Source organism: Sturnira hondurensis, unplaced genomic scaffold (genome assembly GCF_014824575.4).
Source record: "Sturnira hondurensis isolate 20B ecotype Veracruz unplaced genomic scaffold, ASM1482457v3 Scaffold0017394, whole genome shotgun sequence".
Classification (NCBI taxonomy): domain Eukaryota; kingdom Metazoa; phylum Chordata; class Mammalia; order Chiroptera; family Phyllostomidae; genus Sturnira; species Sturnira hondurensis.
Genome location: NW_028090025.1, coordinates 9,977,929 through 10,003,633, shown reverse-complemented (window position 1 = coordinate 10,003,633; position 25,705 = coordinate 9,977,929). Strand labels below are relative to the sequence as shown.

Genomic DNA, 25,705 nt, shown 5'->3' with positions numbered 1-25,705 from the left:
GAGGGGGTGTGCAGGGTGGAGGGAAATGAAGGGGGGGGATAGAACAACTGTAATGATATAATCAATAAAATATATTTTTTAAAAAACTCCCAGCACACAAAAGCCCTGTACTGGCCAGTTTCACAGGAGAATTTTACAAAACTTTTAAGGAAAAGCTAACTCCTATTTTTCTCAGATTATTTCAAGAAATCCAAGAAGAGGGAAGACACTCAAACTCTTTTTACACAGCCAGCATGATCTTAATTCCAAAACCAGATAAAGACACAACAAAGAAAGAAACCTACAGGCCAATATCACTGATGAACATAAACGCCTAAAGCCTCAATAAAATATTGGCAAACTGTATGTAGCAATACATTAAAAAGGCCATACATCATGATCAAGTGCGATTCATCCCAAGGATTCAAGAGTGGTACAATATTCAGAAATCAAGATACATAATACGGACTTCAGGCCAAGATGGAGGCATAGGTAGACATACTGTGCCTCCTTGCACAACCAAAATAAGAACAACTAAAATTTAGAAACAAAAGAACAACCAGTACTGACAGAAAATTTAACTGTATGGAAGTCTGACAACCAAGGAAATAAAGTAGACACATTCATCCAGACCAGTAGGAGGGGCGGAATCAGGCAGCCGAATGAAGAGGGGTCTCAGCACAAAAAGCTGTGGCTGGAGGACCCAGGAACCCAATGGCAGCGGGTGGACCCAGCAAGGTGGCAGATTGTGGAGGGGCACAGCACACAATGCAGCTAGCAAAATGGGTGGTCTCACATTCTCACACAAATAAACCAAGCAAAACCGGAGAGTAAGACAGAGCCCACAACCCAGGGCTCCAGTGCCAGAAATTAAAGCCTCAAACCACCAATTGAAAACACCTCCTGGACCCACAGAAGAGTATGTTAGAGAGATCCAGAGGGTCCTAGGACATACAGAAACCCACCCACACAGGAATCAGCACCAGAAGGACCCAGTTCACTTGGGGAAAGCAGAAGAAGTGACTGAAATCCAGCAGAGAGCTGAGCAAGCACCATCATTCCCTCTTGGACCACTGCCCTACATGCAGCATCACAAGAGAGCAACATGGGTTATCCTGCCCAGGTGAATACCTAAGGCTCTGCCCCTAACTATGGAACAGGTGCATCAAGACCAAAAAAAATGGCCCAAATGAAAGAACAGACCAAAGCTCCAGAAAAAATATAACTAAGCCACCAAGAGATAGCCAACCTATCAGATGCACAGTTCAAAGCACCAGTGATCAGGATGCTCACAGAATTGGTTGAATTTGGTTGCAAATTAGATGAAAAAATGAAGGTAATGCTAAGTGCAATAAAGGAAAATGTACAGGGAATCAACAATGATGGGAAGGAAACTGGGACTCAAATCAATGGAGTGGACCAGAAGGAAGAAAGAAACAACCAAACAGAAAACAGTGAAAAAACAAGAATTAAAAAAAAAATGAGGAGAGGCTTAGGAACCTCCAGGACATCTTTAAATGATCAAATATCTAAATTATAGGGGTACCAGAGGGGAAGAGGAAGAGCCACGAGTGGAAAACTTATTTTAAAAAATAAGAAAGGAGAACTTTTCAAATCTGGCAAAGAAAATAGACTTCCAGGAAATCCAGGAAGCTCAAAGAGTCCCAAAGAAGTTGGACCCAAGAAGGAATACACCAAGGCACATCATAATTACAATAGCCAAGATTAAAATGAAGGAGAGCATCCTAGAAGCAGCAAGAGTTAAGGAGGCAGTCACCTACAAAGGACTTCCCATCAGACTGTTGGTGGATTTCTCAAAAGAGACCTTACAGGCAAGAAGGAGCTGGAAAGAAGCATTCCAATTCATGAAAGGCAAGGACCTACATCCAAGATGGCTCTATCCAGCAAAGCTTTCATTTAGAATGGAAGGGCAGATAAAGTGCTTGTCAGATAAGGTCAAGGTAAAGGAATTAATCATCACCAAGCCCTTATTATATGAAATGTTAAAGGGACTTTTCTAAGAAAAAGAAGATATCCCAGTCAGGGCACATGCCTGGGTTGTGGGCCAGGTCCCAGCAGGGGACCCACAAGAAGCAACCATACATTGATATTTCTCTCCTTCTCTCCTTCCCTTCCTCTCTAAAGATAAATAAAAAAAAAATTTAAATCTTTAAAAAAAGAAAAAGAAGATAAAAAACATGTACAGTAAAACGACAGCAAACTCGCAATTATTAACAACCACACCTAAAACAAAAACAAACTAAGCAAACAACTAGAAAAGCAACAGAACCACAGAAATGGAGATCACATGGAGGGTTATCAACAGGGGAGTGGGTGGGGAGAGAGGAGAAAAGGGTACAGAGAATAAGTAGCATAGATAGTAGGTAGAAAATAGACGAGGGGAGGGTAAGAATAGTATGGGAAATGTAGAAGCTAAAGAACTTATATGTATGACCCATGGACATGAACTAAAGGGGTGGGAGAATGTGGGTGGGAGAGGGTGTATGGGGTGGTGGGAAGTGAAGAGGGGGAAATGGGACAACTGGAAGAGCATAAACAATAAAATATATTTAAAAAAGAAACATAATATATCACACAAACAAAAGAAAAGACAAAAATTACAGATCATATCAATAGATTTGGAAAAAGCATTTGATAGGGCACAGCACCTGTTTGTGATAAAAAAGTGGGAGTAGAAGGAGAATTCTTTAACATGATAAAGGCCATATATGAGAAATCACAGCTAATACAATACTCAATAGGGAAAAACTAAAAGCTTTCCCACCTTTCCCACTAAGATCAGGAACAAGAGAAGGATGTCTGCTTTCACCACTTCAGTTCAACTAGTATTGGAAGTCCTAGCCACAGCAATCAGACAAGAAAGAGAAATAAAGGGCATCCAAATTAGAAAGGAGGAAGTAAAACTGTCACTGATCGTAGATGATATGATAGTGTACATAGAAAACCCTATACACTCCACCTAAAAAGTACTCCAATCTATTAAGCAAATTTGGCAAAACAGCAGTGTTCAAAGTCAACATTCAGAAATCAAAGACATTTTTGTACACCAACAGTGAAATACCAGAAACAGAAATTAGGAAAAAAAAAATCCCATTTGGAATTTTCTCGGACTTCCACCAAGATGGAGGCATAGGTGGAAACACTGTGCCTTCTCCCACAACCAAGTTTGAATACAACAAAGGTTTGGAGAACTAGGACACACCCAAAGACCAGAAAACCGAATTATACGGAAGTCCGACTACATCTAACCGTTCAACGGGGATGGTAAGAGGAGCGGAGCCAGCAGCGAGCAGGGTCGGGCAGGACAGGTCCCCCAACCCAGGCGCGCAGGCAGCCCGGAACCAGTTGGGGTGTGGGGCAGACTGACCGAGGTCCTACATTCGCACACAGTGAGACGGACCACACAGGCCCCAGGGGGCGAGGGCTGACGGCAGTGGCACACTCGTGTGCAGTGGGATGAAATGCGTGGGCCTGGTAATGGCAGCAACTGTGGCACTGGTGAGGACCGCGGAGGTAGGCGGCAGACAGGATGCCATAGTCCCTCTTTGACCCCTCCCCCACATACAGCATCACAACCCAGCGACGTAGTTGACCTGTTCTAGTGAACACTTTAGGGCTCTGATCCTGCTATGGAACAGGCACGAACAGCTCAAAAGATGGCGCAAAAAGAACTCAAAGTCCCAGAGCCAATAACTCTAAGCGACCGAGAAATTGCCAGCCTCTCAGAAGCACAATTCAAGACACTATTTATCAGGATGCTCACAGAACTGGTAGATTATAGTCACAAATTAGAGGAACAAGGTTACAAATTAGAGGGACATATGAAGGCTAAACTAATTGAAATGAAGGGAGATGCACAGGAAACCAATAGCGAGGGAAAGGAAACTGGGACTCAAATCAATGGAATGGACCAGAAGGAAGAACAAAACATCCCACCAGAAAGGAATGAAGAAATGAGAATTCAAAAAAACGAGGAGAGGCTTAGGAACCTCCAGGACATCTTTAAACGTTCCAACATCCGGATTATAGGGGTACCAGAAGGGGAAGAGAAACAGCCACGAGTGGAAAACTTATTTGAACAAATAATAAAGGAGAACTTCCCCAGTCTGGCAAAGGAAATAGACTTCCAGGAAATCCAGGAAGCTCAGAGAGTGCCAAAGAAGTTGGACCCAAGAAGGAATACACCAAGGCACATCATAATTACATTAGCCAAGACCAAAATGAAGGAGAGAATCCTAGAAGCATCAAGGGAAAAGGGGACAGTCACCTACAAAGGAGTTCCCATCAGACTGTCAGCGGATTTCTCAAAAGAGACCTTCCAGGCAAGAAGGGGCTGGAAAGAAGTATTCCAGGTCATGAAATCCAAAGGCCTACAGCCAAGATTGCTCTATCCAGCAAAACTTTCATTTAGAATGGAAGGGCAGATAAAGTGCTTCTCAGATAAGGTCAAGTTGAAGGAGTTCATCTTCACCAAACCTTTATTATATGAAATGTTAAAGGGATTTATCTAAGAAAAAGAAGATGAAAAGTTGGAACAGTGAAAGGACAGCAAACTCACAGTTATTAACAACCACACCTAAAGCAAAAGCAAACCAAGAGGACAGCTAGATCAGGAGTGGAACCATAGAAATGAAGAACACATGGAGGGTTAGAAACAGGGGGATGGGAGGGGGAGAAGGCACAGAAAATAGCATAGATGGTAGGTAGAAAATAGATAGGGGGGAGGGCAAGAATAGTGGGGGAAATATAGAATCCAAAGAACTTGAGATACGTGATTATAAACTAAGGGGGGGAGAATGGTGGGGGAGGGAATGTGCAGGTGGAGGGGAATGAGGGGGGGAATAGAACAACTATAATGGTATAATCAAGAAAATATATTTTTAAAAAAGAATACTACTCTACACTGAAGAAAGAAATTAAGGAAGACACAAATAAATGGAAGCATATATTGTGTTTATGGATTGGAAGAATCAACATCATCAAAATGTCCATACTACCCAGAGCAATTTATAGATTCAAGGCAGTCTCTCTTAAAATACCAATGACATATTTCATAGATATAGAACAAACCTTTAAAAAATTTATATGGAACCATAAACAACCTCGAATAGGCACAGCAACTTTGAGAAAGAAGAACAAAGTAGGAGGGATCACAAACCTAATATCCAACTATATTTTAAGGCCACTGTAATCAAAACATTATGGTACTGGCATAAGGACAGAAATGCAGATCAATAGAACAGAATAAAGACCAGAAATAAACCCAGGTCTTTATAGTCAATTAGTATTTGAAAAGGGGGGAAGAAGCATATATTGCTTGAAGAGTAAAAATAGCTTCTTCAAGAAATGGTGTTAGGAGATCTCGACAGCTACATGGGAAAAAAATAAAATTTGACCACCAACTTCCACCATAAACAAAAATAAACTCAAGATGGATAAAAGACTTAAATATAAGCCCTAACTTATAAACGTCATAGAGGAGAACATAGGCAGGAAAATGTCAGCTATTCCACGCAGCAATATTTTCACCTATATGTCATCTAGAGCAAGGGACATAAATGAAAGAATAAACAAATGAGACCTCATTAAAATAAAAAGCTTCTGTATGACTAAAGAAAACATCAGCAAAATAAAAAGGGAATCAAGTGTATGGGAACATATATTTGCTAATGATACCTCTGACAAAAATTTGATCTCCAAAATACATACAGAATTTCACTCCAGGAAGACAAATAATCCAATTTAAAAATGAGCAAAGAACCTGAAAAGACACTTCTCCAATTATGAGATATACAGGGCCCAGAGGCATATGAAAGGATACTTAGCATCACAAGCTGCTGAGACATGCAAATTAAAATTACAATGAGACACCACTCCTCACTGGTCGGAATGGCCATCATAAACAAATCAACAAATGACAAGTGCTGGTGAGGTTGTGGAGGAAAGAGAACCCTAGTGCACTGTTGGTAGGAATGCAGACTGGTGCAGCCACTGTGGAAAACAGAATTTCCTTAAAAAAAAAAAACCCTAAAAATGGAACTTCCTTTTGACCGGGCAATTCCGCTGCCGAGATTATACCCTAAGAATCCTGAAACACACCTTGGTTGGTGTAGCCAGGATTGAGCCCAGGCCTGTGAAGCAAAGGGTCGCCAGTTCAATTCCCAGTCAGGGCACATGCCTGGGTTGCAGGCTAGGTCTCCAGTAGGGGACACATGAGAGGCAACCACACATTGATGTTTATCTCCCACTCTTTCTCTTCTTCCCCTCTATGTAAAAATAAATAAATAAATTATTTTTTTAAAAAAAGGAATCCTGAAGCATCAATTAAAAAAACCTCTGCAACCCAATGTTTATAGCAGCACAATTTACAATAGGTAAGTGCTGGAAGCAACCTAAGTGGCCATCAGTGAATGGGTGGACCAAATAACTGTGGTACATTTACACAATGGAATATCATGCAGCAGAAAGAAAGAAGGAGCTCCTACCCTTTGAAACATGGATGGAACTGGAGGGCATTGTGCTAAGCAAAATAAGCCCAGCAGTAAAAGATAAATACCATATGATCTCATTTATAAATGAAACCTAATCAACAAAACAAACAAACAAGCAAAATATAATCAGAGATATTGAAATAAAGAACAAACCAACAGCAACCAGAGGGGATGGTTGTGTGGGATAACAGGGGAATGTAGGGTAATGGTCATCAAGGAACATGTATAAAGGATCCAGGGACAAAGCCAATAGGAGAGGGTAGGGTTGAGGGTGGGAGTTGGGGGTTGGTGGGATGGGGGAGAGTGATGGAGGGAAAATGGAGACAATTGTACTTGAGCAAAGTAAAAAAAGCAAAAAAGAAAAGTAAAGTAAAAATGTGTACATATAAATGATTATATGACCATAAGTTTCTCATCTGTACTAACAGACATCAATATATGTCCCAAGCAGCCTGGATCAGGTAGGGTTCCCTTTCTGAGGGGCCCAGTACCTTTTGGGATGGAACTCCTCAGGCTCTGACCAGTACTCTGGGTCTCGGTGAAGAATAAAGCTTGGCACAATCACCACCGTCCCTTTGGGAATGAACACCCCATTGATTTTCACGTCTTTCTTACACACTCTTTCAAGTCTGCCAAGAACTGGGAATAATCTGAGAGATTCATTCAACACCATGTCAAGATACTCCATCTGGACCATAGCATCATAAGTGGGAGGTGCCTGGGAAGAAAAAAAGAGGTTTTGATAAATTGAGGTTTGAGATCAACTTTCAACTCAGTCTATGTAGTTCTATAGGAATGTTAGGAGCTCCAAAGAATACCTTGTTTTGGTAAAGGGCCTTAGGATTTATAGACATTTTAATATCTATCATGTCCTTTTACATGCTTAATGTTCCACTGAGATATGTGGAGTAGTTATGTCTATGGGAGACTTTGGGACAATACTCTGAACAGGAACTAAAATCCCTCTTACTCTTAACTGAAATATGCCATTGGCACTGTATCCTTTCAAAAAGAGAGGTCACACTTCTGTACCAAGGAAAGAGCAAAATTTCTGACATTAAGTTTTTTAGTTGAAAAATTCTGCTTGCACAGGCATGGACAATGAGGGTGGGGATTGACTGTGGGAGTGGCATGGAGGGCAGGGAAGAGAAATGGTGAAAAAAGGCAGGACAATTATAATGAAACAACAATAAAAAATAAAAATAATAAGACTTAAAAATTCTGCTTGCTAACTCTTTAGATGATATATACGATGGAACTGGAGAGCATTATGCTAAGTGAAATAAGCCAGGCAGTTGAAAGACAAATACCATATGATCTCATCTATAAGTGGAACCTAATCAACAAAACAAAGAAGCAAGCAAAATATAACCAAAGACATTGAAATCAAGAACAAACTGACAGCAACCAGAAGGGAGAGGGGAGAGAATAATGGGGGAAAAGGGTAAAGAGTTTACAGGAATAACTATAAAGGACACATGGACAAAACCAAGGGTTGGGGGTGGAAATGGGAGGGAAGTGGGGGAGCCTGGAATGGTGGAGAAGGGGAAAGGGAGAAAACTGAACTTGAACAACAATAAAAATAAAAAATATTTAATAAAAAATTTGGAGAGAAACATTATATTATATAGTTATAGAAACTATAAATAATTTGGAGAGAAATGAGTTCCTTTCTAAATCAACTATGGCAAAAGAAGGGTGGGACTGGATGCTAGCTACCAGAGCACACAGTTCATTCTAGTGAAACTTATAAACAGGTGGAAACCCACTCAGCCCCATGCTGCCTTGCTGGAACAGTCTCCTAGTTGTTGCTTCAGGGGTTGACTGGAAGCTGTGAAGATCTCAGACAAGACTCTCTAGCTCCAGAGGCCAGTCTTTTCCCACCACAAAGAATTCCAGTTTTGTCAGATATCTGAAAACAGTGGTGGCAACATTTGGTATCACTTGGTGTTATATTGAAGAGGCAATATGGTAGAGGCTAAAGGTTTGGCTAGTGGCCTCTTCACCACTAACTACATGACTCGTGTATGAGTTATTTTACCTCTCCGTAGCTCAGTTTTATGATGTTACATGGAGATAACTAGAGTTGACACTTCATAGATTGTGTGGCAGGGATATTCACAGCTTGCCCAAAACCCATGTAGTCTCCACATCTCTTAGCCCAGAGAGATGTCAGGGAAAACCAGCTTTGAGAATGGGCTGTGAGCTGAGATGATGTATGTCAATTCAGGGTCAAAACATATGGAAACCTACTGAGCAATTACTCTAGTTCTTTATTCTCCAAACAACATGAATGCCTTATATCCCAGAGAGTGCAGCTATGAGAAAGTGGGGTCTTTTTAGCTTATTTTTCCTAGTAACTATGTGTAGCAGAGATTTCTACTCCCATGCTCCTCTAACAATCCATGTTGGACATATAAATATTAGAAGTTACATTTTGCTATGTAAAGCCACTGAGATTTGAGGACCAACCTGTTACTGAAACATAACCTAGCCTATCTTGACTAATACAGAATTTTTTAAAGACTAAATTCATTTATTAAAACAAGGCACTTGGAGATATATATTAAGATGCAAATATTAGCTATCAGAGCTGTTTTTTGTTGTTGTATTATCACTATCTAAAAGCAGAACACAGTGCTTTAGCTAGTCTCTGTCTCTTAGCGACCTTTCCATGTTATTGCTATCAAAAGAACCCCAATATGGGCTTTCCTAGAGAAGAAAGATACTCTCAAAGTAGGTAGCACCTACAATCTTTACCTTATAGCTGAAAGACTTGTGGCTCAGAAAGGTCATATGACCTGTCCAAAACCATAGTCTGGACACAAATCCTTGTCTTCTATTTCCTTGCTAAGGTTTCACTTTCTACCTTCCTCTCCAGGTATCACCCACTTACCTTATTGGGAAATGTGGCATCAATCTCCTCCTGCAGTTTCTGCTGCACATCAGGGTGAGTGGCCAATAAATACATAAGGAAGGAGAGAGAAGTGCTAGTGGTCTCATAGCCAGCAAAAATAAAGATAATAGATTGGGCAATGAGCTCCAGATCAGACAGAGCTAAAAGGAGAAGAAAGACATTTTAGGTAAATGTACATTCTCACAATTTAGGTGATGATAAATCCATATGAAACTCCAAATTGCTGGTAGAAAAAAATGGATATTCAGATCAAATTGGAAGGGGTTTACACTCTGATGTTTATTTTATGGATCTAGAAAAAGGAAAAAAGTCTTAATCCAGTTTTTCCGAATGTCTGCATTATTCTTGGCCACCTGCTCTTGGTCATGTCAGTCTTGCCACTAATACAGCTGGGTAGTTCCAGAGATAGCATTTTCCTGTAATATATGCAGTACATTATTGAAAAATCCTAAAAGTAGCTCAGCTACAAGTAATATAGGGTAGCATTCTCACCCAGGAAAAAAAATTTTGAGATCGTTTGCAATAATAAGGCTTATGTGAGGAAAAATTAAAGGATCTTTTTTGTTTATTTGTTTCACAGAGCTTAATTTTATTTTACTTTAAATATAGTTGCATTTTAAAAGCTTCAATAAATTCAATGATTTATTTATTTATTTAAATTTATTTAATTATTGTTCAAGTACAGTTTTCTGTCTTTTACTGCCATCCCAGCCCACACCCCCAGTGCTCCCCACCTCCCTTTCATTTCCACCCTCCTTATATTTTGTACATGTGTCCTTTACACTTGTTCCTGTAAATCCTTCCCCTTTTCCCCTGAAATTCCCTCCCCTCTCCCCTCTGGTCACTATTCCCCTGTTCTCTATTTCAGTGTCTTTGGTTATGTTTTGCTTGCTTGTTTATTTTGTTGTTAGGTTCCTGTTAAAGGTGAGATCATATGGTATTTGTCTTTCACTGCCCGGCTTATTTCACTCAGCATAATGCTTTCCAGTTCCATCAATGCTGTTGCTAAGGGTAGGAGCTCCTTCTTTCTTTCTGCTGCATAGAATTTCATTGTGTAAATGTAGCATAGTATTTTGATCTATTCATTTACTGATGGGCACCTAGGTTGCTTCCAACTCTTGGCTATTGTAAATTGTGCTGCTATGAACATTGGGGTGCATAGATTCTTTTGGTGTTTCAGGGCTCTTAGGATATACTCCTAAGAGTGAAATTGCTGGGTCAAAAGGCATGTTCATTTTTAGTTTTCTTAGAAAATTCCATACTGTTTTCCATAGTGGTTGTAACAGTCTGCAATCCCACCAACAGTGAACTAAACTCCCCTTTCTCCCACAGCCTCTCCAACACTTGTTGTTTGTTTCTTTGTTTATGACAGCCATTCTGACTGGTTTAAAGTGGTATCTCATTGTGGTTTTAATTTGCATCTCTCTGATAGCTAGCAATATTGAGCATCTTTTCATGTGTCTCTGGATCCTCTGTATGTCCTCCTTGGAGTAATGTCTGTTCAAGTCCTTTGGCCACTTTTTAATTGGGTTACTTGTCTTCTTAGAGTGGAGTCATGTAAATTCTTTGTATATTTTGGAGATTAAACCCTTGTCTGAGGTATCATTGGCAAATACATTTTCCCAAACAGTTGGTTCTCTTTTTATCTTAATATTGTTTTCTTTAGTCATGCAGAAGCTTTTTTATTTTGATGAGATCCCATTTGTTTATTCTTTCCTTTATGTCCCTTGCTTGCTCTAGGGAACATATCAGTAAAAATGTTGCTGCATGAAATACCTGAGATTTTCCTACCAATGTTCTTCTCTAGGACTTTAATGATGTCATGGCTTATATTTAAGTATTTTTATCCACTTTGAATTTATTTTGGTGTGTAGTGTAAGTTAGTACTCAAGTTTCATTTTTTTGCATGTAGCTGCCCAGTTCTCTCAATGATTTTTTTTTAAATCAAAGATATGGACATATTTCTTATGGTTCAAAAATGATCACACATTTTCTTTAGAAAGTCATTTGAAATAGATTTCTCATAATTATACTCTTAGGTAACCATTTGTTTTTTCTCTATAAATAGTTTCAATTAATCTTTCTAGTGAATCTGGGGGAGAAAAGGGAAGGTGTACGTTAGTGCTAGTTCTGGTTAAAAAAACACTGAGTTTTCAAACTGGGAAGAATTTTAATATCAAAATGCACCCAATTCTTACAGATAAGGAGCAGAGTGGAAGGAAAGAGCTGCAGCTCTCATGTCCCATTGGTGAGGCCAGCTAGACCCTGGCACCCCACCCCCATGGCCAGCATGCAAGCTGGGTACCCACATACCCAGTTTGGTACAAACACATGAAGTGAATGGGAGAAAAATGCCTGTATGATTTTACTTTCCAGTTTTCTTAAAGAGTGCTGATATAATGCTTAGTGTTTCCCACTCAAATGGAAAAGGAAAATTGAATTTTCTTCCCAGTTTTGTATGGAATAGTTTGTAAATCAGATTTTACTATAGCTAAAAAAATCAGCCAACAAGCCTGTTTCCATGGGTCATCAGAAACTTCTCAGGAAGAGAATGAGCACTCCCTCCTGCTTTGGTCCAGTAACTAGTGAGTACTCACAGGGTTTTAATACAAGAGACTGGCCCTGGAGGCCCCTAGGACTGCCAGACAAAGAGTCCCACATAGGTAACAGTCATCTGCTACTAGTGTGTGGGATAAATGAGGGGGATGGTTGTTGTACATCAGGCAGACAACAGGCAAGTGCATGGATTTGAAGATGGCCAGGCTGGAAACGTCTGCTCAACCTCCTGATGGAGATGCCTGGACAGCCCTGATTCTGGACTCTTCACATAGCTTGTGGCTGTCCAGCACGGGAGACAGGCAGGGACCCACACTGCCTTCCAGTAGAAAGTTTAAAAACCATTGCTTTTTAGCCCTTTAGCAATATTTTTAAATTGGTGTTAAATGTAAATGGTTCCTGTAATGGACTTAGAACAGAAAGATATTTAAATAAATAATATTTTAGGAAGAGGCAAGATGGTGAAGAAGTAAATGGAAGCCACACTAACTTCCTCCCAGGACCAATCTGGAATCACAAATAAATTGTGGAGAAATTACCTGGAACAAAAAAATTGACCAATAGCAAGAGAGAGGCCATATAACCTTGGACAGAGAAGAATTATCTTCAGCACTAATTGACTGGTAAGGTGTGCAGTGGAGACTAAAGAAGCCTGGCTGGGCATTCACAGGGGGCAGCACCAGATGGATAATTAAGCAACTGGTTTGATCCGCCTGAGAAGTGTGGAATCTAAACCCTAAGCTGGGATCCCCAGCTTAGAGCACCAGAGCCCAAAAATCACACAGATTATCTGGGCACAGAGCCCAGATAATCACACACAAAGTGGCAGGGTTGCTCTCTGCTAAGGATGGACAGCTGGAGACACAAAGAGCCATTTAAAGGATCAATGCACAAATTTTCATTTGTAGCCACTTACCTGGGGCTCCAGCAAAGGCAGGGGCAGAGTAGGCTAGAGATGTCTGATGAGAGTCTAGGGATGGAAGCTTTTGAGAGAGAACTGAAAGAGTAGCCAATGGGACCCTGGTGTTGAGTCATCCCCCATAAGGCAGCAGCCATCCTGCTCAGGCAGACCACTCCCCTCCAAGTGGCCGCAGCCTGATGGGAAACAACAGCCCTAACCCTGGGAGAGACTCTGCCTTGGCTCTGTGGTGCTTAAGCCTGACTGCTGAGTGCAGAGTGACTAGATTAACAATGGAAGGAGATGGCCACAGACAGTAGATCCCTGGCAGTCTCAGAGCAGGTTGCCTAGGTCAGATGGGGTCAACATCTGACATCACCAGAGGCAGATCCAGAAAGAAAAAACAGTGGTAAATACTAGAGGCTACCAAGTTGAAATCCACTGTGGTCTTCTCCATGATTAGGGATAATTTCTTTCCTGCATAGCTTTCTAACATTCATTTCTTGTCCATCAAGTGTGTGCATATTAAGTCATTAGATTTTATACTATAGTTTATTTCTCTTCTTTAATAGTCTTAATCTCTTTATACTCTTATTAATATGGGCTCATTTGCTGCTGATAATGGGATTGTTGTCGGGGGGGTGTTGGGAGATATATTTGCAGATGTGAGTTTGTTCTCTGGGTTTTGTAGTTTTGTTCTGGCAGCATGTGCACAACGGCATATAAGATGTGGTGACCCTCAGTCAACCAGCTGGAGACAAGGGCCCACCAAAGAACAATCCAATAATAATCAAAACCCAATTACATCCAGAGAGCCACCATAAATGGCATAAAGGGCATCCCAAGAGCATTAAGTTCAGGAGATCAAGGAGATGGTACCACTGAATCCCATAGGTCTCATACCATAGAACTTCACACCACAAACTCAGGGACTCAAAACAGATCAATTTAAGAAGCAGAGGCAAACAAGAAGAGTCTCACAATAATGGGAAGACAAGGTAAGAACCTCCAAATGAAAAGAAAGGAGGGATCTTCAGAAAGAATGCTAAATAAAATAGGGGCACATCAACTATCAGATTTTAAGTTCAAAACAATGATTATAAGGAAGCTCAATGAGCTGAGTGAGAATTACCAAAAATTACAGGGAAGCTACAAGGAATTTATTATGAATTACACCGGCATGGAAAAGGACATAGAAGCTATCAACAAGAGCCAAGAGGAAATGAAGAATACAATTTCTGAATTGAAGAACACAGTAGACGGAATTAAAAGCAGGCTAGATGAAGCGGAAAATCAAATTAACGAGCTGGAGGACAAGGTAGTAAAAAAACTCCCAGAAAGAGCGAGACAAGGGAAAAAAAGCTAAAAAACAATGAAGAGGGGCTTAAGGGAACTACAGAACAACACAAAACATAACAATATCTGTATAATAGGGTTACCAGAAGGAGGAGAAAAAGAGCAAGGGATAGAAAACCTATTTGAAAAAGTAATAATGGAAAACTTTCCTAATTTGATGAAAAAGTCACATAAATCCAGGAAGCAGAGAAGGCCCAAATTAGGAGGAACCCAAAGAGGCCCACTCCAAGACACATCATAATTAAAATGGCATAATTCAAAGAGAAAAAGAGAATCTTAAAGGCAGCAAAGGAGAAACAAGAAGTAACATAAAGGGAGGCCTGATAAGACTAGCAGCTGATTTCTCAATGGAAACACTACAAGCCAGAAGGGACTGGCAAGAACTATTCCAAGTAAAGAAAACCAAAGGCCTGCAACCAAGACTACTTTATCCAGCGAGGCTCTCAACTAAAATGGAAGGCCAAATAAGGAGCTTCCCAGACAGGAGAAGTCTAAAAGAATACACCTCAACCAAACCAGCTCTGCAAAAGATGCTAAAGGGACTGCTTTAAGAAAAGGGGGAAAAAACAGTGAGAGCGAGAGGAACACAGGTACAAAGAAAGTAAAATGGCGATGAATAACTACCTAAGAATAATAACCTCAAATGTTAATGGATTAAATGCTCCAATCAAAAGACATAGGGTAGCTGAATAGATAAGAAAACATGACACACATACCCAGCCTCCAAGAGACCCACCTCAGAAAAAAAGACCTACACAGACTGAAAGTGAAGGGTTGGGAAAAATATTCCATGCAGATGGACAGGAAAAAAGAAGCTGGGATAGCAATACTTATATCAAATAAAATAGACTTCAAAACAAAGGCCATAAAAAGAGATACTGAAGGACACTTCATAATACTCAAGGGGATAATCCATCAAGAAGACATAAACACACATGCACCCAACAAAGGAGCACCCAAATACATTAGGACAATTGGGGGGAACTTCAAAAAAGATATAGACAGCAACACAATTATAGTAGGGAAATGTAACACCCCACTGTCAAAAATGGATAGATTTTCCAAACAAAATATCAACAAAGATAGTGCAGCATTCAACAATGTCCTAGATCAAATGGACTTAACTGATGTATATAGGAACATATTCAAGGCAGTCTCTATTAAAATATCAACAGCAAATTTCACAAATATAGAACAAACATTTAAAAAATTTATATGGAACCATAAATGACCCCGAATAGCTGCGGCACTTTTGAGAAAGAAAAACAAAGTAGAAGGGATCACCATACTTGACATCAAACTTTGTTACAAGGCCACTGTAATCAAAACAGTATGGAACTGGCATAAGAACAGACACATAAATCAATGCAACAAAATAGAGAGCCAGAAATAACCCAAAGTCTCTACAGTCAATTAATATTTGACAAAGGTGGCAGCAGCATAAAATGAAGTAAGAATAGCCTATTGAACAAATGGAAATGACCATTAACTTACATCATACACAAAAATAAACTTAATATGGATAAGAGACTTAAATATAAATTATAATACCATAAAAGCCTTAGAAGAGAACATAGGTAGGAAAATCTCAAATATTCCACACAGCAATATTTTCACCAATATGTCCCCAGAGCAAGGGAAATAAAGAAAAGAATAAACAAATGGGACTTCATCAAAATAAAAAGCTTCTGCACAGCTAAAGAAAACAGTAGCAAAATGAAAAGGGAACCAACTGTATGGGAAAATATATTTGCCAATGACACATCAGATAAGGGTTTGATCTCCAAAATATATAAATACCTCATGACTGCACTCCAGGAAGACAACCCATTTTTTAAAAATGGGCAAAGGTCCTGAACAAATGCTTCTCCAAGGAGGACATACAGAGGGCCCAGATACATATGAAAAGATACTCAGCATCACTAGCCATCAGAGAGATGCAAATTAAAAGCACAGTGAGATACCACTTCACACTAGTCATAATGGTCATCATAAACATATCAACAAACAACAAGTGCTGGAGAGGTTGTGGGGAAAACGGAACTATACTGCACTGTTGGTATATATATATATATATATATATGGATCTAGGCAGCAACTCCCAGCTGGTTTGGAGAGGCCCTGTCCCCACATGGTATTGCAGTACAAAAACATGTTTTCAGCAACTTAAGAGAACAAGAATGGGCTACAGATAGAGTCTTCTACTCAAAATGTCATCTATGGATCAGCAGCATCAGCAGTACCTGGGAGCTTATTAGAAATGTAGAATGTCAAACCCCAATGTCAAGCTAGAACTATCGAATCACAGTATAAACTTTCAAGTCACATGGCGAGTTGTATTCACAACCCAGCTTAAGAAACATGGGTTATACCTTTAAGAGGCATCAGGTAATAGAAGACCTGGGGCACGTGTTTCCAAAATCAATGATCTCAGATATGTGCATAAACTACAGAGGAAGAAAAAATATAAAAGATAGGTAGTTGATCTTAGTCTAATCAGTGGCATTAAAATAGCAGAAGAAAGAATGTGCTGATAGAAGAGCATTGGACAGCATGAAATATAGAAACGTAGGGTCCAGTGAGTGGAATTAGCAGTATTTATTCAATCGTGACTCTAAAGTCATCTTTCTCAGCACATGCCCCGTCTCTTTGCTCTATTTTATGCTGGGCAAACAGCTCTTGTGAGCAAATTGGCCTCCTTTTTCATTTTCTCCTGACAGGATAAGTGTGGTCAAGCTCTACTCTATTGGCTTGGAACTGCATCAGGACATTAAGGTACTTAGAACACTGAAATAAACATGGTACTCCCCACAACCTTGTGATTCACAACTAAAAACAAGAAAGGTCTACAGAGTTCTGATTTTTCTATGGTGATTTTTATGATACTGTTGAGATAACTTCAACTATCAAATTCTATCCCCTAGTTAGGATTTACCCCATGATATTCAAAGATTAGAGTTGTGCTGTCCAATATGGTAGCCTCAGGCTACATGTGGTTATTTATATCTTAATTAGTTAAAATTAAATATAGGATTCAGTTTTCAGTTCCACTGCTCACATGTCAAATTGTGCAATAGCCACATGTGCTTGGTGGTAAATCTGTTGAACAATGTACACATAAAAAAATGTTCTTTATCAAGAAGGTTGTATTAGACCAGACAGAGAGATGAGAAAAAGAGGCAGAGAGGGACGGGGAGGAAGGAAGGGAGGGAGGGAGAGAGAGAGAGAGAGAGAGGGAGAAAGGAAACTGGGAAACTAACAATTTCAAGACCCATCAAGATACCTGGAGACACTGCTTTAAAGTAAAGGCATCCGCACTGTGCAATGTTCTTCCTAATGTGATGAAGTCTTTTTTTTTCCTTTGTGAATATTCTATGTCTTCCAGTTAGTAGCATCCTTTCTACTCTCTTTTTTCAAAATTTTATTGTCGTTCAAGTACAGTTTTCTGCCCTCTCCCCACACATTTCTCCCTACCCCAGTCATCTCCACCTCCATCCCCTGTTTTCACCACTCCTTGGTTTTGTCCATGCGTCCTTTATTGTTGTTCCTGAAAACCCTTCATCCTCCCCGGCCATTATCCTCTCCCATCTCCCCTGTGGTTACTGTCTGCTTGTTCTTAATTCCAATGTCTCCGGTTGTATTTTACTTGCTTGTTTGCTTTGTTCATTAGGTTCCACTTAAAGTTGAGATTATATGATATTTGTTTTTCACCTCCTGGCTTATTTCACTTAGCATAATGCTCTCCAGTTATATCCATGCTGTTGCAAATGGTAGGAGCTCCTTTCTGCTGCATAGTATTACCTTGTATAAATGCACAATAGTTTTTCATATGTTCTATTGATTATGCTATTGTAGTTGTCCCATTTTCCCCCTTTATTCCCCTCCACCCTGCACATCCCCTCCCACCTGCATTCCCCTCTTTTAATTCATGCCTATGGGTCATACATATAAGTTTTTTGGCTTCTACATTTCCTCTACTATTCTTAACCTCCCCCTCTCTATCTTCTACCTACCATTCATGCTACTTATTCTCTGTACCTTTCTCCCCCCTCCCTACTCACTCCCCCACTGATAACCCTCCATGTGATCTTCATTTCTGTGATTCTGTTCCTGTTGTAGTTGTTTGCTTAGTTTGTTTTTGTTTTCATTTTAGGTTCAGTTGTTAATAACTGTGTGCTTGTTGTCATTTTACTGTTCATAGTTTTGATCTTCTTTTTCTTAGATAAATCTCTTTAACATTTCGTATAATAAGGGCTTCGTGATGATGAACTCCTTTAACCTGACCTTATCTGAGAAGCACTTCATCTGCCCTTCCATTCTAAATTATAGCTTTGCTGGATGGAGTAATCTTGGATGTAGGTCCTTGCCTTTCATGACTTGGAATACTTCTTTCCAGCCCCTTCTTGACTTCAAGGTTTCTTTTGAGAAATCAGCTGACAGTCTTATGGGCATTCTTTTGTAGGTAATTGTCTCCTTTTCTCTTGCTGCTTTTAAGATTTTCTCCTTATCTGTAGTCTTGGCTAATGTAATTATGATGTTCCTGGGTGTGGGGTGTGTGCTTCCTTGGGTCCAACTTCTTTGGGACTCTCTGAGCTTCCTGGACTTCCTGGAAGTCTATTTCCATTTCTGGATTGGGGAAAGTTCTCCATTATTTTTCAAGTAAGCTTTCAATTTCTTGCTCTTCCTCTTCTCCTTATGGAACCCCTATGATTTGAATGTTAGAATGTTCAACGTTGTCTTGTCCTGGAGGTTCCTAAGCCTCTCCTCACTTTTTTTTGAATTCTTGTTTCTTCATTCTGTTCTGGTCGAATTTTTCATTCTTCCTTCTATTCCAAACTGTTGACTTGAGTCCTGGTTTCCTGACATTCACTGTTGGTTCTCTCTATATTTTCCTTCATTTCAATTTGCATAGCCTTCACTTCTTCCTCTATTTTTCATCTGTACTCAACCATTCTTGTGAGCATCCTGATTACCAGTGTTTTGAACTGTGCATCTTATAGCTTGGCATCTCTTCATTGCTTAGTGGTATTTTTTTCTGGAGCTTTGATCTGTTCTTTCATTTGGGCATTTTTTTTGTCTTGGTGTGCCTATTACTTAGTAAGGGGCAGAGCCTTAGGTGTTCACCAGGGCAGGGCAACTCATGTTGCTACATTGTGATACTGTCTGTGTGGGAGGGGTCCAAGAGGGAACACTGCCACTTGCTCTGCTCTCTGCTGGTTTTCAGTCACTTCTCCTGCTACCCACAATCAAATCAGGCCCTTCTGGTGCTGATTCTCAGGTGGGTTTGTGTACATCCTAGGACCCTGTGGGTCTCTCCAATGAACTACCCTGTGAGGCTGGGAGTTTCTCCCGCTGTTGCCTCAACCCCCACTGTTGTTTTCAGACAGAGGTTTGAAGATTTATTTCCCCATGCTTGAACTCTTGGTTGCATGGTCTGTCTCACTCCCCAGTTGTTCCTCCTGGTTTATCTGCACATGAATGTGGGACCACCCATCTGCAATCTGTCGCCTTGCCAGGTTCGCTACCTTGCCCACCAGCCTCAGTCTTGCCCACCCTGGTCCGCCAGCTGCTGCATTGACATGAGTCCTCTTCTCCTGGCTGTCTGTCTCTGCCCTCCTACTGGTCTGGATGAATGTTTCTTCTTCAACTCCTTGGTTGTCGGACTTCCATACAGTTCAATTTTCTAGCAGTTCTGGTTGTTTTTGTTTTTAAATTTGTTGTTGTCCTTCTTTTGGTTGTGTGAGAAGGTGCAGTATGTCTGAAGTCCCTTTTTTCATAGTTAAATTTGTAGTTAATAATTTAATACTTAATAATACTTAATCCTTTGATCATACCTTTATTTTTTTATTGTTGTTCAGCTACAGTTGTCCTGCCTAATGTGATGAAGTGGTAATGCAAATGTCCATACTGCTGGATGAAGCGAGAGACTAAACATTGGAAACAAGCTCCACAGAGGTCCTGGTATAGGTGACTAAAGGCCACTGACTGACTTCTGGGCATAAAATTCTTGTTTCTGGTACCCTTCAAGATTTGAACAAAGTCATAACTTCATGCTTCTAGAAAGTGCCTCTGGCTACCATTTATATCTAAGTATCTGTCATTCTTCAATTTGGCAGAAATTCTCATCTGCATAGAAAACTTCATGCACATTTTCAGAACCAATGCCTACATTTGAGCATCCCCATCGCTGGCCCTCTGACCATGACTTGTTTACCTTTATGGGAGTCTGTTTCTTTGGAATTCTGGGAGTTAATCATCAGCTGCAAAAAATCCACTCGGTGCTGAAAGCAGAAGGAAAAATTACATTGACATAGTCACTTGTGAAGTCAGAAATAAATCAAGAGTGAAGTACTGTATTTCTTTCCTAATAAAATGATCCCTATATTTCTTTCTCAAATTTATTTTTCAACTACAGATTACATTCAATACTATTTTGTATTAATTTTGAGCATACAACATAGTGGTGAGACAATCATATACTTTATAAGGTACACCCCTGAACATTTCCAGTACCCACCTGGTCCACAGGTATTGCAATATTATTGACTATATTCGCTATGCTGTATAATAGGTCCCTTTAAGTCCAGAAGTCTTACTAGTGCTGAGTCATCAATGAGCACAAACATGCAGCTACCAATAGTGGAGAGCAGGATATTCTCCTGGGAGAAATTCAGGCAAAATTCAACTGCTTTCTGGTTCTCACTCTCTCTGATTTTGGGCTTCTCTCACTTTTGAACACAGCTTCCTGGTCAAAAAGTGCCTGCTCCCTTTCTTGTCAGACCTGCTTGCTCACAAAAAATAAAAAATAAAAAAATCCCTGACCTCAATTTTTTCTCACTTTTTTTCTCTAGCCTTAATTTTTCATGAATGGCCACATAGATTAACCTCCAAACACTTGAAGAGTTTACTGATGCTTTTTCTGTGATCAGTTTCAAATGTCCCACCATCCCAGAACTCTCCACAATGTTCACTGAAATCCTGGGGTAACTGACCCTATCACCGTGACTTGCAGACATTCTTGTGCTGGTCTCCAGGTTCATGAAGGCAAAGCTGGGTTGGCCAGTTTATAACCTCAAGGCCCAGAGGAAACTCCTGCCCTCTCAGTCTCTGAGCAGGCTCAGACTTAACAGAGTGAGTGCACTCTGTCAGGTGCCTCATGGGGCCTTCATTGCAGAATGTGTAAAGTAAGAGGCTTGGAAGTCATGATTCTGTGCCAGTTTAAGGCCTGGGGAAATGAGAATACAAGAAAAATAGCACTTCTTTCTTTCACAATTTATTGAAAGAAAGTTGTATGTTTTATGTGAAAAAAGATCTGAAAAATTTTTATGTGGTGACATACTAACCATTGTTATATTTCAAACATTGTCTCTCTGACTCATTTTCCTTTTTCCTTTCCCAAACTCTACCTTCTTTATTCCCTACAAAATGTTATATAACGTTTCTCCTATAAACCTAGAGTTCTCTACCCAACCAAAAATAAGAGAAGTGCACAAATTATATGTATACAGTTCAATAAATTATCAAAAAGGGAACACACTCATGTAACCACCAACAGATTTTACCTTTTGTTTATCTTGGAGCCGACTTTCTTTCATTCTTTCTACAGTTTTTATGAAAAAATCAGTAACGCTTTTTGGAAACAGATGAATATTTAATACTTCAAAAACTGGGGTAAGGAATGGAAAGAGCACTGTAAGAAAAAAAGAAAGCACAATGAAAATACAAATACACCTGGGGCAATTATAATTTTCTCTTCTAATCTGAAGAGTAAAAGACACCAGGCTTCTCAACAAGGAGCCATTCTCTCTATGACCTTTGCTCAGACTCCAAGCACATGGCTTAGGAAGGGCAAGTTCACATACAAGGACCATCACTGTAGCAGTGAGATCGGCAGCCGCTTCCTCGTCTTTTGGGTGACTAAAGGAACAGGATTACATTCCTGAATGGCTTTACATTTTATCTACAGAATTAGACTGTCCCTGAATAAACCAGACCAGAGTCTGAGACTTTAATTAATCTCACTGTTCAAGAACTAGTAGTCAGACGCACATGCATGGACACGGTAGAACACTAGACACCCAAATGTCAACAATTATTGTATCTGAGTGTTTAATTATAGGTGAGTCTTATTTCTTGTCTTTTAAAAAAATTGGAAATTTTATAAGAAATATGCATTGTATAATAATACATTAACCAAAACATATTTTTAAATGAATTGATAGTTAGGATAGTAATAATATGGTGTATGTCTTTTGACCACAATGAAATGGAATGAGAAATCAATAATAGACAGAAAATTTGGAAACTCACTAATATATGGAAATTTAAAAAATACCCTCTAAAAATCCATGGGTTGTAGAAGAAATCAAATGGGTAGTTGGGAATTACCTTGAGATGAATAAAAATTGAGACATAACATAGCAAAATTCATGGATGTAACGATAGTGGCACTCAGAGAGAAATTTATAGCTATAAATGACTACACTTAAAAAAAAACCAAAGATCTCAAATCAATAACCACATTTTCCTCCTTAACACATTGAGAAAAAAGAGCAAACAAAACCAAAGGAAGCAATTAAAGGAAATAATACAGATGAGAGAAAAGAAGCTAATAAAATAAAGAATAAAAACAACAGAGAAGAATACTGAAATCAAAAGATGATTCTTTGAAGACATTTAGATAAATTGATCAAGAATAAAGAGAAGAACATTTTAATTACTAGCATGAAAAATGAAAAAAGGGAGATTACTAGTGATATTTTTAAAAGAACTATATAGAAATATTATGAACAATTGTGTGCCAATAATTCAGATAACTTAGATGATATGGACAAATTCCTATAAATACACAAACTATAGAAATTGCCTCAGAGAAGAAATAGACAATAAACCTATAGCAAGTAATAAGATTGAATTAGTAATCAAACAACTACCTATCCAAGAAAGCTAACATCCAGATGGCTTTAATGGTGAATTCCACCAAATGGTTAAGGAAGAATAGACACAAATTTTTACAAATTCTTCTAAAGATAAAAGGGGAATGAACACTCCTAAACTCATTGTACAACAAGGCCAGTATTATCCTGATACTAAAACCAGACAAAGATATCACAGGAAAAGAAAGCTACAGATGGGCATATCTTATGAACATAGGTGCATTAATCCTTAACAAAATACCAGCTAACTCAATCCAGAAATATGAAGTATACACCATAATCATTTGGGGTTTACCCCAGGTTAGCAAGTTGTGTAATATACCATATCATTAGAATAAAAAACAAAAACCATATGATGTTCTCAGTAGATACAGAAAAAGCATTTGACAAACTCCAATACCATTTTGTAATTTAGAAAAAAAACACTTAAAATAAGAATAGAAAGGAATTTCCTTACCCTAATGAAGGACATCTATGAAAAATCCATAGCTAACACCACACATAATAGTGAAAGCCTGCCCTGGCTGGCGTAGCTCAGTGGATTGAGCATGGGCCTGCGAACCAAAGGATCGAGGTTCGACTCCCAATCAGGGCACATGCCTGGGTTGCAAGCCAGTTCCCAGCAGGGGACACACGAGAAGGCAGCCATACATTGATGTTTCTCTACCTCTCTCCTTCTCCTCTAAGATAAATAAATAAAATATTTTTAAAAAATAGTGAAAGCCTGAATGCTTCTCCTAAGTTTAGGACCCAGGCAAGGATGCCTCTCTGACCTCTTCTAATTAACATTGTACTAGAGGCTCTGGCCAGTGGAAACAGACAGAAAAAACATAAAGAAAAAAAAAGGTGTTGATATATGAAATAAAGGAGTAAAACTATCTCTTTCATCAGATAATGTAATCTTGTATATAGAAATCCTTAAAAATCCACTAAAAACCTATTAGAACTAATTGTAATTTCAGTAGAAATTCAAAATACAAGATCAATATGCAAGATCAATTGTATTTCTATAAACTGCAATAAACAACCCAAAAGTGAAATTAATAGTTCAATTTACAACATACAGAAAAACAGAATACTTAGAAATATATACTTAAAACCAATACTTAGAAATATTTGAAACACTTTATTTTTTTTAATTTTAACTGTTGTTCAAGTACAGTTTTCTGCCTTTTAGTCAAAAAATCTTTAATAAAAGAAATGCAAAACTTGTACTATGAAAACTACAAAGCATTGTTGAAATAAACTAAAGATCTAAGTAGATGGAAAAACATCTGTTTTCCCCCAACAGGAAATTTAATATTGTCAAGATGGCAAAACTCCCTAAATCAATATACAGTTTTAATGCATTCCCTATTAGAATCCTAGCTCCTACAATTCTTTGTAGAAACTAACCAGATAAATTTTAAATTTTATAAAATTGAAAGGGGAGACTTCCGCCAAGATGGAGGCATAGGTGGAAACACTGTGCCTTCTCCCACAGCCAAGTTTGAATACAACAAAGGTTTGGAGAACAAGGACACACCCATAGACCAGAAAACTGAATTATACGGAAGTCCAACAACTACGGAACCGTTCAACGGGGATGATAAGAGAGGCGGAGCCAGCAGCGGANAAGAAATGGATAAGAGAGCAAGAAAGGTTTTTTAATAAATAATTATGGTAATTATATATGCACTTCCAGTGGGAGATGCTGGGAATTTTTTCTGAAAGGCTGGAAAGAATTTCTTCTTTTGATCTCCATTCTGAGCCAGAGAAAATCAAATTAAGTAAGAAAAGCAAAAGAGAGTTCTCAGTGCAGGGAAGGAGCAGGGTTGGGGCTGCTAATAGGGTCCTGGCAGTGGCACACTCGCGTGGAGTGGAACGAAACGCGTGGGCCTGGTGACGGTGGTGGCTGTGGTGCTGGTGGGAGCTACAGCAGTAGGCAGCAGACGGGAAGCCATTGTCCCTCTTTGACCCCGCCTCCACATAAGTCACAACCCAGCGACTTAGTTGCCCTNTGTTCCTACAGCTTTTCCCACAGCCCACGTGGCCTGCCAGCCTTCGGCAGCAAGGGCTCTGACTCCCAGAGGAGCCCTGTGAGCCTCAGCCGACACTCAGAGCCGCCACAACAAAATCAGCCTGTGTAGGCGTGGGAGTTCTTTAAAACTCTTCCCTTGGAGGCACTGGGAGAAATGGTCCTGTCACTTCTCTAAATCTTCACCCCTGGTTGCTAAGCAGCATGCCTCTGCCCCCTCTCCACTTCCCTCCACTGTCTCTTTCTCTCCACCCTCCACCCCCACACATGCTTGCTCTCTAGGCTCTTCCCTGCCTGTCAGTTGGGAAGTCAGAGAACAATCCCGAGCCTGTGCCTCTCCCTGGGCCACAGCAGTTCAAGGGCGGAGGCCCGTGGAGGCGCCTTCTATCCTGCTCTGTAGATTAGTCCTTTAGACCAGCAGGAAAGACCACAGCTGGTCCACTCTGGATTCCCCAACACAGCTGAGGGGTTCCTTCCTTCCTTCCTTCCTTCCTTCCTTCCTTCCTTCCTTCCTAAGGAAGGAAGTAAAGCAGA

General features: G+C 39.7%; 1 protein-coding gene across 1 annotated transcript in view; it reads right to left on the bottom strand.

The window, feature by feature from the left end:
• The window catches only part of LOC119002040 (cytochrome P450 3A19-like), a 30,219-nt gene extending 8,124 nt beyond the window's left edge, over positions 1 to 22,095 (bottom strand). The window contains exons 1-4 of the mRNA XM_037067728.1: positions 21,781 to 22,095; positions 20,433 to 20,499; positions 9,388 to 9,548; positions 6,983 to 7,209 (exon numbers count right to left, since the gene is read on the bottom strand). Coding sequence (XP_036923623.1) covers positions 6,983 to 7,209; positions 9,388 to 9,548; positions 20,433 to 20,499; positions 21,781 to 22,089 — 764 coding nt within the window. The 5' untranslated portion in view covers positions 22,090 to 22,095. The remainder of the gene's footprint in view (positions 1 to 6,982; positions 7,210 to 9,387; positions 9,549 to 20,432; positions 20,500 to 21,780) is intronic.
• Positions 22,096 to 25,705: the final 3,610 nt, after the last annotated feature.